Here is a 21147-nt window from a genome sequence, read left to right as displayed (position 1 = left end):
ACCTCACCCTTTGCTACTGAACATGTCTATGTCTTTAAATTCAGCATGGAGCTACCAGGCAGTCATTTTAGACGAGGATCAGACAGGAAGTCATAGCCATCTGTTCCCAGACAGCGGCTTCAGTTTCCATTGCCGACAGTGGTCGTGACTCTCTTGGCTCCTGGTGACCACACATGTGAGCCAGTAGCCACAGGCATTTCCACACAGGGCAAAGTAAATCTCACCACATCAAAACCTAGTTTTTCAATGATCATATAACTACCAAATCCCATGCTTCTTGCTGCTGCTGAACTACTTAAGTTTCATCAGGGAACACTTGGAAACAATTACTAGCGCTGTTTGAGAACTTCACAAGAGACAACCATAATAGAAAATCAGTGTTTTAATACTTTTCTGTATACAATTGCTTCTAGAACTTAAGATTTTATAAGAATATTAATAAGGAAGAGGGAGAATCATATCCCATCAGTGTTTGAATGTTTAAACTAGGGATTTCTTACCTAAAATAATGCTAAAAGTGATAGCCAGAAAGTTATTTTTTAAAAGTATAGGCTGCAAGAACAGACTGACCTTCCGCATGATTTGGGTATTAAAACCAAAAACAATTTAAAATCACAATATTGTATTAAACAGGAAATCTTTAAGAATGATATTACCAAATCTTTTAGTAGCTTTCTCCCAGTAGAATCATACAGCTTATTCATGAATATTTAAGAAAATGGAGGAAATTATTGGCATGGATTAATCAAATCCTTTAATAACCAACTGAATTTTCAACGTGCATTCATCTCCATTTCCATGCAAGTGCTAGTGCTAGTTTAAGCCTTCCACATTTTAAATGCTTGACTAAATAAGGAAAAACATCGATTATTCCTTAAGAAACATGGGATGACACTACTCAGATATAATTGTCCAATTAAGTTTAATAACATGTAATTCCAACATTCTTGAAAAAGTATTCTCTGCTGAACCTGTGGGATAGTCCTCAAAACAGTGGAGGGGTAGGAAACAGAATCCTGGTCGCACACAAAGCCATAGTTAGCTGCTGAAACTGAATTAACACACAGACTCAACCATTAACCATAACTACACAAGAAAACATTTGAGACAGTTTTTATTAAATATACAAAAGCAAAATAAAGCAAGCTCTAAGAAGGTAGGACTACATAAGGGTTTTCTTTGGACAGTGGTACAGCACCATTAAGGTTAACTTAGGATTTAACAAACCATGAGCACAGATGGCTAACTATATTCTATGTTTCTTTTAATAGTTGTAGGATCTACCTAGTAATCTATTATTTAAGAAATTTTTCTTCTCCAGAATATATGAACATGATAACCAAAGAAAGTTAAATGTTTGGAAAAAGTATTGTACAATAACATTAACTTATTCTTTTCCATGTCAAGATGTTCTTTACATCTTCACTTCCACAATGTGCAGTAAAATTGACATAGGAAAAACCTTCAATCCAATTCCACAGATCAGTCACCTTATATGATTAATACTGTTTTCCAAAACTAAGCAGAACATGCAGCTGTTTGCTCCTTTTCAACATTCAGCTTTAGAACTCTTTAAAGTAAAATTGCTCTAAGAAAGTTATTCAGCATATCCACAATAGGACCACATTTTGTTTCTTTGCATCACCCTGGAATATTAGTTCAGAACTATCTTCTGAACTATACTACTAACACTATTAATCGTTTCCCAAAAGGATGAATATAAGAAATTTTATGAACAATGCTAGTCAAAGTATCAATATTTTTATCTTTCCACATTGAAGAGTATTGTTTTAAAACATTTTTGCTGCCAAAATTTCTGAATTACAATTATACTGTACAACTAATTATTGACATGCACATTTGTGGGTGTTAAATGATACAAGTAAGTAAACTAGATGTAATACTTTTCAACACAGATTAAATGAGCTTGATATATCACACTGCTATGACGTAACTACACCTAAAATGGAAGCTCACCCCACTGAAGGGTATAAAAGATACACAGAAGTCATTATTTGCACCATGGCAATAATATTCCATGAACACTGTTTAAAAACTGGAGAAAATTTGCTAGTTTCAAAGTGTATCTACATCTCTATTTCCTTTCTATGCAAATAATCTGACACATTTTCAAAATATGATGATTTGGGCAACAGAGAAGAGCTCTATAGGAGCTATGAGCACAAATGGTCCTCAAGTCGGAACAGTGAACAGGCTTCGCAAGAGACACATACTGCAAACTGCCAGGTACTTTGTTGCTTTGTGAAGACCATTATCTGGGTATCTGAACCTAACTAGTAGGTCTAGCAGTTTATGGTATAATCTATGAGGCTTCTCACTTGCTCTAGTCATATCCAATATATGTCAAAAGTAGTTTGTCTGGTCATTTCCTATCACTCCCCCACTCCCATGAAAAATAATTCAAACAAATTAGTAATTTGTAACCTGGTACTCAACTCTCCTCTACCCTGGGATAGGGTACAGGGAATATCAGTTAAGTGTTGTCAAAAGCATCAAACATCATTAATAAAATTCAGATATGGGCATTCAAGTTAAGTTACTAGCCCTATACCTAAGTACTAAAGGGACATATTGCCATGATAGAGTATTGTTACTTCACATAATACCTGCTAAATAAACTACATTCATTATATAATATTTTTAATTCAGGAGACTCTATAATGCCCAAAGCAACAAAGAGTTGTTAGTATAGACATAAACCACAGGATGTTACACTAATGGCTTCTAAAAGTTGGAAGCTCTTTAAGATAAATCAAAGCACAGATTATCAAAAGTAATGGCAACAAAGAAGAAAGAAGTACCTAAACAAAAAGCTGCCCTGAAAAGGGAGAAGTTTGATGGAAAGTTTTATAAACCCAGGCTAACAATGCCTCAGCCAGACCTGCAAGAATAATAGAAGGCTTAAGGCTGCCCAAAACAGATGAAAAGGGGGAACAAATTAAATTTAAAGCAAGGAATAGAGCCAGTGGGATATTGTCAAATGCAAGTGTATTGTTTCTTTGTCTTGGTTAAGTGACTTAAGCAAGGAAATCAGAAGAAAAGATGAGTACATATTAGTGCATCCAGGTACTCAATCTTCTAATCTCTATGCCTAAGAACTAACCTACCACTGAGATGGATGGACCTCACTGTCAGTCATCTTTGAGGAATCAGCTAAGGACTATGAATCTCACTTTAGAAGCATGAGAAGGTGGCTTCCACACACTGCAGCCAGTAAGCCTTGCATTAATCCTGGAGAACATTATGGAATACACATTAACAGGATTTTGTTAAAACTTATAAAGGAAAGTAGTGTTTGCTAAGAGACAGCAATGGCTCATAAAAATACTGAACAAGAATCCTAAGGTAACAGCCCCAGGAAATGTATCTGCACTTGGCCAAGGTCTCTCATGACCAAAAAAGTAAAAAGTACTCATGAACAAAAAAGAAAAATGAAGAGTGGGAGCTGATATAATTAGATTAGAAACTGAATGATTGTTCATACTCAAAACACAAAACTTCGGTGCCCAGCAAGCACTGAGTAAGTAACTCACTCCATGAACTGACCAACACATCCCTCGCATCCTCCAGAGTCTGAACTGCAAACTCCTTAAGCACCTCTCATTGGTTCTGCAGCCTCTTCAACTCGGACAGCCCTACCGCCCAGTCCCCAGACAGTAGCAGCTACTCTTCCAAAGATGGGGAAGCACCTTTCACTAATAGAGACTGAAACAGCATCTCATTCAAGGGATTCTTAGTGTTACGACTTCCACAAACACATCCATAAATTCCCTTCAGCATTCATTATGTGGAACTTCTTCATATAGGTCTTCTTTCTTTGATCCTTTGGTTAAGACCCTTTGAACCACTTACACTATTTCCAATTGCTTTAACTTCCTCATCCCCAATAAGCACAAGAATTCTTACAAAAAGGCATAAGGTATAACTGACCTGCCTTCCACAAAGCAGCAAAAACTCAAATTTACAAGTCATTTTACCTTAAAACTTGCTGTTTCAAGAAGTTAAAAAAAATTTTAAACACTTTGACAATAATTTTTTTAAATAAGAAAAATGCTGATTCCATGTCATCAATATTTACGAATCTCAAGTGACAATGAAGGGTAATGCGCCTTAGCCACTAAAAAATCTTCCTTTTTAGATCCAGGCGTGATATTTTTTTTTTAGACCACAATTAAATTGACAGTAATCTTTATTATGGATTAAGCAAGTTTAAGAAATAGCTACTTGTAATCTTTAAAACAATGCACTGAAAATAAGTCTTAATTTCCAAGTTTTATTATTTTGCACTAAAGGAACAGCAGGAGGGTTATACAATGTTCTCTCTCATTCAGTTTTGAAAATCGAAAAGTATTTGCAAATTCTTAAGAATACCTTTACCACCATCTTAGTACAGTAAGTCTAATAATCAATTCCTTAAAAGTAATGTCTTACAAATTAAAACACATTTAAATTAACTTTAAATGCATTCTTACAAGTAATTCAGCATATGTGTTTATATCATGTTCACTTATGCTTAAGAATTAAAGCAAGTATATTATTCTGACGGAAAATGGGAAAAATCTCATTCATGCAATATACAGGAATAATATTCAAGTTGAAGGGAAAAATATCCCACTCTTATTCTTGTAAATGTGGCCATATATAATCTACATGATAGATGGGAAAACCCATGAAGTTTCCCTAAGTCAGATATATCTTTTCAGTTCATCAGAAGCACCTGATATCTACAGCTAATTTATAATTAAATGGCATTTCAATAAAACCAAAATGAGCCCTACAAGTTCCTATAAACAAAAGCTTCCAATGGACTAAGGACAGTCACTAATTAATACAGTCATTCAAGGGATTATGGCTGTTCCTTAAGGAGTGCAAGTTCAAACCTGTCAACACCGAGGTAATCATTTTATATTAATTTATACGTAATTCCATTTAAATTCTTTATCTGAGTATAACATATGAAAACAGTCTTTCCACAAGCAAAAAACGTGGAAATGTTTAAAAAATAAGGAGTCATTTTTAAAGTAACTGATCAGATTCCATAGGCTATTCTTGGAAACAGGATCTTGCTGGATAGAATCCCTTCGTTTGGTGGCTTTTTGCATGCATTTAACTGTACCAATTCTTCCATGTGTTGTTCTAAGAGCTCACCAAAACATAGATCATGCTGAAAAGAAGAAAAAGGCTGTTAATTCAGACATTCCTAATTATAAAAACAAACAGCACCAAAAAACTGAGTTTGCTTTATCGAGCAAACTTGTTTGTGGTATGCCATCACAGAAGAGGAAAAGATCAATGACAAGTTCATATGATTTAAATTTGCATCAATGGAGTTTTGGCTCACAACATATGCTACAGTTGTCCCTGATTTCTTTGCCAATTTTAGCAAGTAGAACAGCACAGCTGAAAACTTAGTGAGGGGTCAGAGCTTAGAGAAGCAATCCAAAACAACCACACTGCCCTGGAGTTGTGTCTAATAATAGGAGTAAGTATCTCTGAGGGCTCCCTTGGTGCCAAGCCCCCTGTTAGGTCTTTCACATACATGACCCTCACTGAATTCCTCTAAGCAGTCCTAGGAGATAGCTACCCTTTACTATTCCCGTTTTACAGATAGAAATGGCCAATTAAAGAATTGTCCCATAAAAAAAAGGCTCTAGGCAACAGCAGGGTTAAAAAAGAAAAGGGGACAAACACGCAAATTAAAAAGCAGTAACTATGATGGAGGCTTAAGACTGCAGGGGCAATTCCACAGAAGGAGTGATGCAGGAGAGTATGATTTGAAAGCATGTGTTTCTAAAAGAAATACAAAGCAAGGAGGTGTGCAAATTCAATAGGCAACTTAACACAGAAATGCATGACCTAGTGCCACCATCTCCTCGTGAACATTTCCCACAACAGTACATTTCCAATTTTATTATTTATTCACTTGTTCATTTATTTTCTTTCTTCCAATAAATATGTGTTAAGTGCCTACTAAATATAGGCTAGCACTGTTTCACACATTTGTTACAGGAACTTAAAAAATGAAAATGAACAGGAAATTAAAATAACCAATCATTTCACTTTTCAGAACTTTCTCAGCCTGTTTCATATATGAACATCTATAGATGCACAAAAGGACACTCATTTTCTTATAACCTCTAAAAGCAAAAAATACCTTTTTCCCAAATTCCATCTAGCACTTCATTCATCCTTATCCGTAATAGAAACTTAAACTATGTAAAGAGAAATATGAATATACACCTATCATATAATATACATCAAGTTTTCAAGTAACAAAAGAGGAAATAAAAGCTTATTACAATTTCATCTTGTACAGCTAGTTTTCTTCATATTTTGAAACTCAGGTGTAAAGTCCTCTCCAGATGAATATAAATCAATAAAAGATGAGAAGTATATTTATATAGCTTAAAGAATAATTATAATACCACACCTGACAGTATCCTTTTCTAGTTTTAGTAAGCAGCCATTTTACTCCACTTATAGTACACCTTGAGCAGTGGCTCTCAACTGGGACCAATTTTGTCCCACTGGGGGCATTTGGCTAGATCCAGAGACATTTCTGGTTGTTATGACTTGGGTAGGGGTCCGCCACTGGCATCTACTGGGCAGAGTCCAGAGATGCTGCTCAATATCCTACAATGTACAGGACCGCTCCTCACAACAAAGATTTACCTATTCCAGAATGTCACTAATGCCGACACTGAGAAACCCTGACCAACAGAGACAATGATGAGTCATTCCATCACAGTATAAAGGGAGAAAAATAAATAATTGCACCATCCTGTAGGATAGAACTGTTCCCTTCCTTCATCCTGTTCAGATCAAACAAACCAGAAAATAAAGGGCAGAGCATATAGTTTATAAAGAATGATAAAGAAAAATTTAAACACAGTCTCAAGACAGGCACTGAATGAAGCCAAGCAAAAACCTTTCTGCAAACTCACACAGCCATAGCCTCCCAATGCTGCGGCTTTGCCATGGACAATGAGGACCGCCCTTCACTGAATGACTGGGTCGGAAACTCAGGAAGCGGCATCCCTAACCCAGCTTTCCGCCCCTGCCTGCACAGTGGCTGGGGACCTGATGATACCAGGTTCTTCCTATTCCATGTGTGTGAGTGTGCTGGTGGGCACTGTGCTATCAGCAGTTAGCACTGCGCAAGACACTCAATTATTCCTCAGTGCATTTTAAGGTGTTAAAACCATAATGCTTGCAAATATTTTAGACAGCATAGTGAAATCATACTTCCATTTTACTTTGAAACTTACCCATATAGGTAGTAAAAAAAAGCTAGAAGATAAAAAGCTAATTTGCACCATCCTTCTTTCTGACAGTATGCCAGAATATCTGCATTCATGATGGTTGTAGGGTCATAGAGTCCTGGTCCACTCATCACAGGTCTGCTCATGTACCTGGAAGAGACACAGCCCATCAGCCACTCAAAAAGGAAAGCAAACCTTTAGGACGGGAAGGAGGGTTTTTCTTCTCAAATATTTGTTACAATGAGAGGTAGGGGAACACAGAGGAATCATTCTTTAAATTCTAGGTGGAGTCCTTTCCTTTTACCATCTTAATTTTAAAACTAGTGCCCCTAAGTAAGAATAGGAGTTAAACAAGTCATAGCTAGTCTCCTCTACACTTTCAGAAATCCGAGAAAAATACAAATACCCATAAAAAGGAAATAAGACTTTTTTAGCTTTTTATTTAACATAATTTTAGACTTACAGAAAAGGTGTAAGAACACTTCATCATTGTATTCCAAATGTTCACTTTACCACAGAGCTTTACCCTTTTTTTTCATTGTCTCTAAATATGCGTGTTTTTTCCTGAACTATTTCAGAGTCAGTCACAGACATGATGCTGCTTTACTCCTAAATACTTCCTCATATTTCATATATTCTTCATTCTTTCCTAAAATCAAGGGCAATGAGATTTTGACATGCCTACTTAAAATGAACTCTACATAGATCACGTATAAACTTTAAAAGTTACAAAATATATCAACAACTTTAAAGTGATGAAGAAAACATGAGAAAGAAGTTAGGCACACAGTGTACACTTTAATTCAGAGGAAGTTCAAAGACGGGCAAAACTAATCTAAATGACACTGGTTGTCCCAGGAGATGCAGGGGTAACTAATGGGGATGGGGCACAAGGGAATCTTCAGGAGAGGCACAGGGAGCTGGAACTGTTGTATGCCTTATCTGGGTGATGGTTTCACAAGTACATACGTATCTAAAAACTCAGTGAACACTTCAACTTGCTCACATTAACGTATGTAAAACATAACTATTTTAAAACCCCTTTAAAGAATAATGAATTAAGCTCCTTAAAAGGCATTAAAAGTTACTTGTTCATCCACTTGATTTTTTAAATACATGACAACTAATTCTCAGTTTTCTTTTAGGAGACTAACATGTAAGATTACCATAGCAACCACAGCATAATTAAAATTTAATTAGGTAAAGTATTCAAAGTGTATCTAAACATTACCTCCAAATATGATATGCCAAGAGGGGCATATTGAGACCCAGTGTGAGCCACTCTGCTGCACAAAGAAACATGACACAGAAGAAAGCATGGATGAGGTACTCCGGAAGTACAAGCTGAAAGAAAAATACAAGCCAGTTATCAAAATGCCTTGGCATTAAATCAACTGCTAATTTGGAAAGCAGGTGGCAACCAAGTTTCCATAATGAAAAATGATTGCTTTCTTAGAATCAGCAATGAAAGGTGCTACTGAGTTTTATTTCCATATTTAACTTTTTTTTACCAAAAGCAGGATTACAAGCAAACTGACCAGAGGATATTGCTTGCACTAAAAGACTAAGACGTAACTTAAAATTTTAAACTCAAATTCCTAAAACAAGTTAAATTATACAAAGTTACCACCCAGATTATTCAAACACAGTTTTTTGCTAATCACATGGAAAACTTTTTCTTTCTACCATTCAACAATGATAAAAATACAAAAATGAGGATCTGACCACATGCAACGCAATATAAAAAAAATTCACAAAAACACAACTCCCTTTGGAAGTTTACACATTAGTGTTGTTAAGCCTTTAACAGAAACCAGGAATGCTACATATGAAATATTCAACAAACCACATCACAGTACCACAAAAGTGATTTATCGATGGAAAGCCAACAGCCAATAATCTCAGCACAGTCAGAGGGGAGAGAAAGTAGTGTGCACAGACGCAAACAATGTGCTTTCTGCAATGTAGGAGGGAAAAGACTGAGGTTCTAAACCATGAAACAGGAATTCTCCCAGTTCTGAGCTCCCATTCTTACATGGCCTTCCTGTTTCTTTAAGCCCATTTTCCAATGAAATGCTATAAACACAGCAGACCAGCAGAAGCTCAGAACTCAAAAAACAAATCTTTTGATAGTACGTAGTATTAAGTAAGGAAAAATTATATCAAGCAAAGTGCTTTCTATAAAATGAACAAAAGTTCATGCTTTATATTTAATTATTTTTATCATCTTAAAGACTTCAGCCAAATGACTTTTTTAAATAAAAACAGCAAAACCTTTCATTGCAAGTTTCAACCCAGAGCTTCCTACAGGTCACAGCAGCAAAGCCAGTTTCTCAAATGTCTACATTATATCAAATAAAATTTTATGACTCCTCTACATCATCAGATCTTTACTGAGAGGGAAAACCATGGCTATAGAAATAATATAACTACTCTACATATTCAAGCCCATTTTCTAATACTCTCAAATTACTTTTTCCAGTTTAAAGCTGTAAGGCAAAGTTTTTAGTGAATAATATTTTTAATGAATCACAATAAAACCAACCAATCTACAGTACTAACCAGATATTTTCTACAAACTTGAGCTATATAACAAACAAAAGATAAACTCTGTATATATATATGTAAATTTGTAAATAACGTGAACAGTTAAGCCAGCACTTAAGATCAAAGTTAAACATATGTAAGAAAATGTCCACAGGAAATTTTTGAATGCAGAGACTACAACCAGGATAAACCAAGAAATATAAACATCTTATTAGGAGTTCCACTAAAGCTGCTGTTTATAATAGGGGTTTAAATTACAGGATTTTCCTTTAAAATACATTAAGCCTATTTCAGCCCTGTACAGCCAACAGATCTCTAACAATACAAACTATCATCCTTGTGTTCATCTTACACTTCAGACTGAGGTATGGGAAGAAAATGATTCTGAAAACATGATCTCCACTGCCCTTAATACACTTTAGTAAGAGTGATGGCAAAGATAATCTGCAACTCTATAGATGCTAGCTCTAATATGAAACAAATGCCATACTCCCTTCTCTTCCAAAAAAGCCCAGAAACTTTTATTACGCATATTTCATAAAAACCAGTCCTCTCCAATCATTCATTAATGATGAAATGTCCCCATAAGTGGCACAAAAATTATTCCATTTAGGACCCAATATTTACACAAAAACTAGTATCCAAAAAACACCTCATGCAAATATGGCTGAAATGATAGTACTTAAACATGCAAATCACAATATTCTCTAGGTAAGGGTCACATTTAAAAAAATAATGTCTATCTTCCCCCATACTTTGGCAGAATTGTCAGAATAAATTTTAAATAGGGAAAACTGTCAGATGCACTGTTATTAAGCCAATTATCGGCACCCTATTCAAAACACAACTTGCACTGGTACAAAAACTTCTCTCCACCTACCACTTTTTGTTAGGATGTGCAAGTACGTCTTTTCTATGTGAGAATTTCCATTATGAGAAGTAAAAAAAATCACACCACATATTTAAAATGAAATTAGTTCCTCTTAAATTTACAGTAAATTGGGGAAATACAAGTTAAAAATCAGGCTGGATTCAAATTCTGGCTCTACCTTAACTGTGTGATCTTGGGCAAAGTAACCTCTCTAAGCCTCAGCTTATTCTCCTAGTCACGAGAATAACAAAATGCCTGTCTCTTAGGACTGTCACAGAACTGAAAGAAAAAGTCCAGGTAAAGACGATTATTTGCAACAGAGCCTGGCACCTGGTAAAGCCCTCATCTGATTTCAGTTATTATCCTCATCATCATTTGGTTACATGAAGTAATAAAGAGCCAAAGAAGATAGAATGCTATGAATAAACAATTGTCAATAGGAAAAATTTTCAGTTTCTTAATTTCCTGGGAACAATTAGTTTCAACAGCAGGTTAAGATGTTTTACAATTGAAAAAGCAGATTCATCTGGTATTTTATCTCATAAAAACAGAGAAACAGCTAGTAAGTTTACTTTCAATTGTACCTCCATCAAGTCTTACTGTAACAGTTGTTTAAAGACAAACTAGAAATCTATTCCATCATTCATATTTACCTAGGAAGCAACGATGAATGAGCAAACTAACTTTTTATAGACCCTTTTCCAAATAAAATCGCTCTAGCATGCTAGTGCATTATAGTTTATACAACTAAAGTCTACATAAGTTCTCATCTTCATTAATTTTTAAAGATGAATTATTGTATTCTCTTGAAAACCCACCCAACTGCTTTCTTGCAAACAACCTCTCAGTTTCTGACCAATTAGGCAACTTAAACCTACAGGCAAAAGGAGAATCTTCCTAAATGAGTAAACTAAATAAAGTTAAAAATATCTATAAAACCCCTAAGCACAATGGAGCCACATTATAGCTAAATCCATCAGAGCTCATAATTTAATCATAACTTAATGTAAGACAGGTGTGTTTTAGAACGTTTAAAGTAGATATGTATTAAAAATAACTATGTAAATGTTTGTATACAAATTATTATCCACAAAATTCTGGCAGCATGAGTCTGAAGGTCAGCTCTACTATGGGATTCCAAAGCCTAAGAACAGAGTAATCACCCAAAACACTCTGAGTAAATATTAGCTGTAAGAGTGAATTAATTCTAGAATAGGCCATAACAGAAGATAAAAGTAGAGATGGTACTAAATACTCCACTTGGAGACTACCTCACAGTAAATCATAACAAGAAAATCCTATTCTATTAAACTCTATTAAACTCACCATCTAATGAAGTCATTTTACATTAACCAACTTTCAAAGAAATGATTTTCTGCAACAACTTTGCACCAAATGATTTAATATAGAAGTGCCTATGGCTATAACACTTTTTAAAATGCATAAGCATTTAACAGCTTTCCCTACTTGACTGGGCCAGCAAGCAAACATTTGCATAAAATATGAACTTTAATGAAATCATAAACCTCAACAGGCATATGAACAAGCACACTGAACAGAACACTCTACAAATACAATGCCCTAACCCACCCCATGAAATGAAGGTAGCATTAAAACATTAAACTAAAAAACAGTACACACCTTTAACGCAATTTTGACTCTTTTAATCTTTTTGACCTTTTCAACTGTCTTTGGCCGACAATGTAAAAAGCAGATTGAAAGAATGTTAGTATGACAGCTGACAAGATCACCAGCAGATATATTAACTGTCAGAATAGTCAAGCAGGACAGGAAAAAGGAGTATTTTTTTTAATTGTGCCTACTTCAAAAAGTACACATATATCATGCTACTGAGAATATTGGCCATTTTCAAACTGTATCAAATTAAAAGCGAAAACAGTTTTAAATTCTAAAGAAAAATTTTCTATTATAACTTACAGGATTCAGGGTATTACACTGGTCTATAGGATTCTTGTAATCAGTCTTCAGTTCATCAAATGCTATAATCTAAAATAAAATTAAAATAGTTAGGACCTCTCATTTTAATAAAAAGCAGCGCCAAATCTACCCCGTCATCAAATACTAACTGAATAAAGTTAGTACAACAAAAGCAAAAGCAGAAGTGTACACATACTCCGTGTACCAATTCACGGTAAACTCAGCATGTGCTAATAAATACCTGGAATTAGATTTAAAGAACTGAAAACACTTTTACAGTATCACTAAAATGATCTGGTATCACTATGATAAATATCTTCAACTTTCAACATTTTCAACGCTTCTGTTCATTTTCTCTACTTGAACTGACCTTTCCCCCACCCACAACTACTTATTAAAACACCTCTTTAAAAAAGCTCTCCTCTACAAGTAATGACTCTAAAGCATCTTACTACGCTGATGGACAGTGACTGTAATGGGGTATGTGGGGGGGGACTTGATAATAAGGGGAGTCTAGTAACCATAATGTTGTTCAAGTAATTGTACATCAACGATATCAAAAAAAAAATCCTCTTCTATGTCAACTCCTCTCTGTACGTTTCCAACTCTTTTGAGCAGAAATGATTACATACCTGCCTATCTCCACAAAGCACAGGGCTTTATAATGCTGCCAATATGACATTCTCATACTAGAATAGAGTTCATGCAGATTTGTGTCCCCCTATGGGTACAGTGTTTTTCATCATCTGTGCATCCCCTCCCTTGTCACTGTTTAGCAGTGATAGACTTGCATGCTTCAATTTGTTCCCATTTGTGACCAAATACATATATTTCAAAGTCCTGCTTCAATCTGGAAATGTAAGACATGGCCTCAGACTAGAGGAACACTAATGATTCTTAAATGTCACAGCCAGGCCTACAACATACAGTAGTGCAGTTTCTGCACAGGACAGAAGGCCAGGTGGGGGCTCAAAGCCAGCCCATGCTCCTGCTGCCAAGCACCCTGGCATGGGCTCTGCACCCTGGGACTGTGCCTGTTCAGAAGGGAGGATTTCCTAATTCTTCTGCACCAAGAGGCAGAGGCACCGAAAAGCACCACCAGAGCCAAGATCAGCTCTGTTCAATGCCTCCATAAAAGTGATCAATCTTTCATGCCCTATGCATTCCTACCACTTGTGCGCCATTTCATTTGGTAACCAAGTTAAGAACTATAGAAGGGTAAGCCCCAGTCAGGCCACCTTCTCATGGTAAGACGAGTGAAAAAGTTATAAATGTGACAAGGGGAGACATCTCAACCACTTAAAATACATGGCAAGAGGGTTTCTGTCCACGCTGGAGAAAAGAGGCATTAACATGTAGGGTCACTAAACACAAACCTTCAAAGTCAAAATGTACTAAAAATAAAAATGGGGCAATGCACCACTTCTGTGGGGTTAAGTCAGGTGTCAAAATAAGCCTAAGGTACCAAGTTTATGAGGAAGCTATTTTAGTTGCTGCTACCAGTCACTCTGGGGACAGATAACTCAATCTGCCCTTTTCCTGGTGGGTTAGTAGTATATTCATATGTGAGACAGCATTACTCAGTATTACACATAATCAACCGTCATATATTTCTAGCTTTAAATAGGCAGTTTCTTTCCCTGTTAAAGTTCTTAGTGTCAAAGAAAGATAGGTTTAATTTCTACAATATTATAAAATTCACCAACCCGACATGATAAAAATTCTAACTAAAACAGCAATAGAAAGAAAATGATTAAACATTAAAATGTACCTTCTGTAAGAGCAAAGATTTTTGCTGGGTTCACTGCTTCATCTCAGGGTCTAAAACAGTGCCCAGTACATAAACTTAAGTGTTCAATCAATATTTACGGAATAAAAGGGGAAGGGGGGGAGAGGAAAAAAAATTGCCCTAATTTAAAAAAAATACAGAACTCACCAAAAGGCATTTCCCTGTACTAATGACCCCTAACACATGTAAATGCTAAAAAGATAAATGTACAATGAGAAGATACTAATATCTGATTACTTACAGATATTATAAATTACCTGACATTAGCTGTGATATATCCCCAATGCATTTTAGTAATAACGTTCAAGACAAGGACAGTGACTGCAAATACAATTACTTGCCTATAACAAGATTCAATTTAATAGCAGAGTACAAAAGTTATGTCTTAAAACTAACTTTTTTGGCTGGTCATTTTCTTCAGGTGATTTCAAGGGATCTTGTAATCAGTATGTTGCTGAATGGATTTCTATTTCAGTGCTATAAGTTAGGGTTTTCAAACCTACTCTGAAAAGATTCTTAAAACTTGTGGTTTTCAAATCTTCGGTGAGTGTGTTATCTGGACAAAGATGTTCACAGAATTGTCCATAGAAATGCAAAAACAATAAAACAGATAAACCCTAAAGATACCAACCTACACAATTCAAATTTGATGCACGTCTTTAGTAAATGACTTCTGCATTTTTAGCTTTCAAACACATCTTACCAACTCTATTCTCCATGGAGTATCGATCACATGAATTAGAACTAAATTGACACATGTAAACATCAGCATAAAAAACATCCTCCATATAACAATTAATGTAAACAGGAATTCTTGAATTTATACTTGAAATTTCCAAATGAGTCTTCTGACAGATACTTTACCTAGGAAGATAAACTGAAGGTTATGTAATTAGAAGAAAAATTAAAACAACAGTTGACCCTTGAACAACACAGGTTTGAACCGCATGGGTCCACATATATGCAAATGTTTTTCAATAAATACACTGGAAAAAATGTTAGAGATCTGAAAAGTTTGAAAAAACACTTTTTCTCTAGCTTACTTTACTATAAAAATACAGTATATAACACATAAAATACAAAATATATGTTAATCAACTGTGTATGTTAGTGGTAAGGTTTCTGATCAACAGCAGGCTACTACTATTTAAATCTGGACGGGGGAGTCCAGTTAGATGCAGATTTTCTATTGCATGGGGCTGGCACCCCTAACCCCCATGTTGTTCAAGGGTCAACCAAGCTATTATTTAGGATTAATCTAAATACATTTATTCAGAATTTTTAGTTTGTTCCCAAAAATGCATAATCCTCTGAACTACAAGAAATCCCTAAGGATAAAAACTCTCTACTAATCTGCGAAGTACAACTAATTTTTTAAAATTCTACAATAGGACTTTTAAATTATCTACTTCACCTGGGCACATATTCGTTTCAAAGCTGAAATTACCCATTTTCTAAAAGTGCAGTACAAGTTTCCCTTAAGTCAAACAACCTGGGTCAGACAAACATACAAAAGACCGTCCGTACACAGCTCCCTTCGAAGAATTCCCATCATCTCTGAAAACAAAGAGCGCCCATCAAGCAGGAAGCTTGTGATTTAAATCCACATCTAGATGGAAGAGAACCACACTTTGTTTCATCAGAAGTTTCCTGAAGCACAGCTAGTTTGCATCCCAAATTACCTTTATTTACAGTTCTTCCACCGAAGAGCCTAAATTGCTTTTCAAGTTATTGGTTCCCACTGACAAGCCTTTGAATGGGGCAGTTACTTAAGAGCCTACCATCAGCACATCCCGCAAGCAGCTGGGTTCTAAAGTAATTATAAACGTAATCATATTCTTTAGCAAAAGGAATGGATTTGTGATATTACTCTTGATATTTTTTTTTTTTGCACAACGCACTGCTGCCATTTAAATCACTCTGCCCCTCTATGTTCCATAAAAGATTTTTGTTATGGGCATGATGAAATTTGTCTTAAAATTTACATGGAGTGAACATGTCTAATCATTCAAATAAAGACCACTATTCCAGAAAAGACTAGAATATGGGGAGAGCAGAACAAATATTTGGATGTATCGTCAAAGAATGCGGATTTCCAGAAGGCTGCTTCTAATTTTGTGCTAGAGGCACTGGAATCCTTAAAAACCTCTTGTCATGTCAGGGAACTTTCACGCTCCTTACAGGAACCAGTTAAGTAAGGATGTGCTTCTATCCTGCTGCATGTGAGTAAAAGAGAAAAAAAGTAAAACTACGTAAACTTAAAAGTTTCTGAGCATTTTCAAAATCAATTTAAAACTACCTCTACTAAATGAAGCTACCCTGAATACACAGGTGGCTAGGAATATTGTCTCTTGAGAAACTCTGGCGGTCAGAGTATAATTTAGGGGAAAAGTTCGGAGATGCAGTCAATAAAGTAATCAATCCAATCTGCATCAAAGTTCACTGGAAAACAAGAATCCAGAAAAAAAGCGATTCTACTTGACCAACACCCAACAGTGCTAAACAGAGAGTTGGAAATTCATCTCAAGTAAGTTAGAACTATCTCATTTGGGCCATACTCCTGCAGAAACCCTAAAGGAAAGGCAGCATGTATTAAAAATTCGGCGAACTTCATTCCCTCCAAGCACGCAACGTGCCCCTCGGCGCCCGTGACACTCTCCCGGAGGATGTGGGGATGCCTGGATGCGCGACGCCCGTCGAGGGTGCGCCAGCGAAGCGGGGCCTGTCAGGACCGGGCGCCCCACCCAGCGCGGGAGGAGTAGCGGCGCGCGCGGCCTACGTAAAAGCACAGCCGGAGCATCCCTCCGGCGCCCGCATCGGCCCCTGCAGGACCGGCAGCCCCCGGCCCGCGCGCAGGGCGCAGAACCCTAGCCGCGCGGCTCCGCCACCCCAGCCCAGCCCCATCCCCCGGCGCGCGGACCTCCGCAGGCAGCGCCATCCGCACCGCGAGCCCAGGGCGAGAAGGGGCTAACCGCCTCCCCGCCCTCCTCCCCCCGGCCCCGGCTACTCACGTGCCAGATGGCGAAAAAGATGAGCGCGGCGGTGAGCAGCAAGGCCAGCATATAGCAGAAGGCCGCGAACGTGAACGCCATGGCCGGGGAGGAGGAGCAGGGAGCGGCGCCGGTGCCAGCGGAGAAAGGCGGCGCAGGGCCCTCTGGGTAAAACCATTCACTTCCCCCGGCCACAGCCACGACCGCCACCGCCGCCGCGGCGCCCGCCCTGCCAGCGCGCCTGCGCACCAGCCCAGGTGCCCCGGCGCCCTCTGATGGCTGGGGCTCGAGGTGCGCTTACGCTGTCGGTGTTGCGAAGCTGTTTTTCCTTCGTTCCTTCCCTCCTTTATCCTTTGAACAAATGTTTACTGAATGACTGCTTAGTATATTCCAGGTACTGTGCTTCTTCTTTAACATACGAAGATGAGTAAGACAGTACTTACACTGAAAGAACTTAGTGTAGTGCTGGAAACGAACACCTGAATAAATCATTACAGTAATGGAACCCTGGTAAGGGGGGGTCGGTGACAGACTATGAAAGGTCAGAGAAGGGCACTCCACCCGCCCTGGGGCGTTCAGGGAGGATTCCTGGAGTAGGTAGATTCCCGGAGTAGATTGCTTGAGCTGAGGCTTACAAGATGAGTAGAAATTGTCCAGGCAAAAAGAAGGTAGAATTAGCAGTCCAAGCAGAGGTTCAGCATGAGCAAACGCAGAGATGAAAGGGGAAAAAAAGCTCGGTGTCTTAGGAAAACCACCAGCAGTTCTAAATTAGTGAAACGTAGCACAAGGCAACATAGTTCGAAAGGGGTAGCAAAGGTTCACATCGCAGGGCCTTATATGCCTCGTTAAGTAGTTAAGACGTAATATCTCATCGCTCCTGTTTTTCAAACTGTTTTGTTCACCACACACAATTAGAAAGACTTTGTCATTGTAACTCAGCAGAACATCACATAGACATCAAATTATAACTGAAATGGGTATCTGGATATAGAGACAAGTATAGATCTAACTGAAACAAACTTTCACAATACTAAAGATCCATAAGTGCCTTCCCTTCTATTCTCTCTTGCTGTTTTGTTTTGTAATACTGGTTGTGAGTCACAGAATTGATTCACCACCAGCTAACTGATCGCTGCTGATTGAAGCAGAAATCATTGAAGGCTTCTAAGCAGGAAAAGGACATGTTTATATGGGCATTAAAGATCACTCACACTAGCAAATTGTATAGAGAATGGTTTAGAAAGCACAGTCTATTCAGTGCTTCCAACAGAACTCTGCAGTGGTGGAAATTTTCATTTCGAAATACAGTAGTAGCCACATGTGCACACACTTGCAGTATGGTTAGTATGACTGAGGAATTGACCTTTAAATTTTACTTATTTTAGTTAATTAAAATTTAGCCACATGTGGCTGGTGGTTACTGCTTGGACAGTTTAGGTCTCTACCAGTAGGATTAAGTGATGCCTTTGTGCAAATTTAAAAAGTACTCCCTTCACATAAACAGAGGTCCACACCAGGACACAGGAAGGCAGGCTAACATCCTTGGCCAGCCACTTGCATGCAGTGTTCAAGCTGCCCAGCTGTCCATGATGATCCTGATTAGAGGATTACATGATGGGAAGCAAGGCGCCCACAGGAATGGTCCAGACAAGAATTACTGTGGCTCTGACTAAAGCAGTGGAAGCTGGGAGAGAAAGAAGTAAACATATTTGGTAGTATTTGGGAAATAAGCTCAGCAGGACTTGATTGATTGGATATAGTGGTGAGAGAAATGACGACATCAAAGAAGACTTATTCAGTACTACAGGCCACAGAAGCATAGCAAGATACAGCACTGGGTGATAATTTGTCTCATAATCTAATGAGGGGCAGATGTAATATCCTGATATCAGGGGAAACAGAGTTTCTAGGGAATTTTCCAAGACAAACCATTACATCCAGCCCACCCTTCTTATAAATGAACACCTTTTATACTTTAGGAAATGATGTTTCATCACCATATCTTGGAGGTCCTACCTTTTGGCAGGCAGCAAGCTATTCTCCAACTTCACTTGAAGTGTAACTTTCCTTGCCTGGTAACTGTATCTATCACCTGTCTCACAAAATGAAACTGCCTCCCAAGGACCCACTCTTAGTTCTAGAAGGGGTGACCCATATTTCACCTGAGGAGGTAGAGGGAACTGGCAAGAGAAATTGGGTTTGCCCCAACCGCCATTACTGCTATTACCTAAAACCCAAGTCCTACTTCATTCAAGGGTAACATTTTAGGTATTTCAACAAAGAGTTATTGAGCACCCATTCCATGTCTGGTAGACCACTGCTTTGATTTGCTTACAAGTGGGGGCACCATGAATCTCCCTTCACATTTCACCAGAGCACACAGATAAATGTTAGACCTATGTCATCTAATACAGAAGCCAATAGTCACATGTGACTACTTAAAGTTGAATGAAATTAAATAAAACTAAAAGTTCAGATCCTCAGCTACACTAGTAACATTTCAAGTCCTCAATAGCTTCACATGGCAGGCAGCTACCATACTGAACAATGTAGACACAGAATATTTCCATCATTGCAGAAAATTCTATTAGATAACCCAGCTTTAGACAAATTACATAGCTGTAATTGGTTAGAGAATACATCCATTCTGATGAGAGCAAAGGGCTAATTAGATCCACCAACCATTGACAAGGCAGTTGGTGAGGAACATGATGGGTTTACCTGGTGTTTTGGAGGACTGTTCTGAGCATGATACCATCCTGGTTCAAACAAGTTTCAATATTCTTTGAAAACTGCATTAGCCCTTTTAACCCATGGGAGCAATTTTGTAGTACACATTGAATTAAGTTCTTGCTTCTAGTTGTATATATGGATGGGGCTGGATGATATTGCAAAAAAGCATCTTTTGCTCGCTCGCTCTCTCGCTCTCTCTCTCTCTCTCTCTCTCTCTCTCTCTCTCTCTCTCTCTTTCTCCTTCCGGTTCCTCCACTTAAATTTCCTTCTTCAACTTGTCTTTCCATCAGTTTGCCTTTACTCCACCCACTGCCCTGCCCCCAACCCAGACAGCTAGGTGCAAGTCAGCCTCCAGGGAACTGGAGAACAAAGCCCAGAAATACAAAGCCACGTAGTCTAAGAAAAGGACTAAAAAATTCAGATACACACCTGAGAGAACCTTCCAGCCCCTTAGACTAGATTAAAGAAAACAAAACAGTGTAAGAAGTAGGAGGGGGAAGTGCTGACCAGTTAGGAGAATGTGAGCTCAAGAAAACTGCAGGCTTCCCCAAAACAAGCGCTGCTTGCCAAGCTTGAAGCAGTAGCTGGTGGTTGGGCTGGGCCTTCCTTTCCATCAGTGTCCGTGCAGAACTGCCTGCCAACAGCAGGCCATCTTCATGCATCCATCATCCAAGCCACAAGTAATGCTTGCCACTCCACTCCGGGCCCCAGCCAGTCCACACCAAGGAGACAATCCTCTTTCTTTGACTAGGAGGCTCATAAACTACACACACACCCCTCCACGGAGGGGGGTGAATAGGATACTTAAAGACATGGAGGTAACATAAAAGGGAAAGCCCCTGCAGTATTATGAATTTGCCCTTCACCACCTTGAGGTCCACAGACATGGAACAACAGGGAAAAACGTCATCCTAGTTGCATGTACCAAATGGAACCCACAAGGCTTTGGGAGACCTAGGCCCTTACTACAAGGAACTTCCAAGAGAAAAGAACCCC

General features: G+C 38.0%; 1 protein-coding gene across 1 annotated transcript; it reads right to left on the bottom strand.

The window, feature by feature from the left end:
* Window positions 1-1097: 1097 nt before the first annotated feature.
* CNIH1 (cornichon family member 1) lies at window positions 1098-17638 on the bottom strand. Its single transcript, XM_017661264.3, has 5 exons — window positions 17440-17638; window positions 12640-12708; window positions 8515-8627; window positions 7290-7433; window positions 1098-5185 (listed from the first exon to the last, which is right to left on the bottom strand). The coding sequence occupies exons 1-5, from the start codon at window positions 17518-17520 to the stop codon at window positions 5158-5160; spliced, it is 435 nt and encodes a 144-aa protein (XP_017516753.1). The 5' UTR covers window positions 17521-17638; the 3' UTR covers window positions 1098-5157.
* Window positions 17639-21147: the final 3509 nt, after the last annotated feature.

Source organism: Manis javanica, chromosome 8 (genome assembly GCF_040802235.1).
Source record: "Manis javanica isolate MJ-LG chromosome 8, MJ_LKY, whole genome shotgun sequence".
NCBI lineage: Eukaryota > Metazoa > Chordata > Mammalia > Pholidota > Manidae > Manis > Manis javanica.
The sequence above is the reverse complement of the archived record's forward strand: the minus strand, read 5'-3'. Positions and strand labels throughout refer to the sequence as shown.

Coding starts and splice junctions, on each gene's coding strand:
- CNIH1 (XM_017661264.3), bottom strand. CDS start 17,520: ATGGCGTTCACGTTCGCGGCCTTCTGCTATATGCTGGCCTTGCTGCTC. Junction 12,709..17,439: donor TCTTTTTCGCCATCTGGCAC/GTGAGTAGCCGG, acceptor ATTTTATTTTAG/ATTATAGCATTTGATGAACT. Junction 8,628..12,639: donor AGTGTAATACCCTGAATCCT/GTAAGTTATAAT, acceptor TTTTTCTTTCAG/CTTGTACTTCCGGAGTACCT.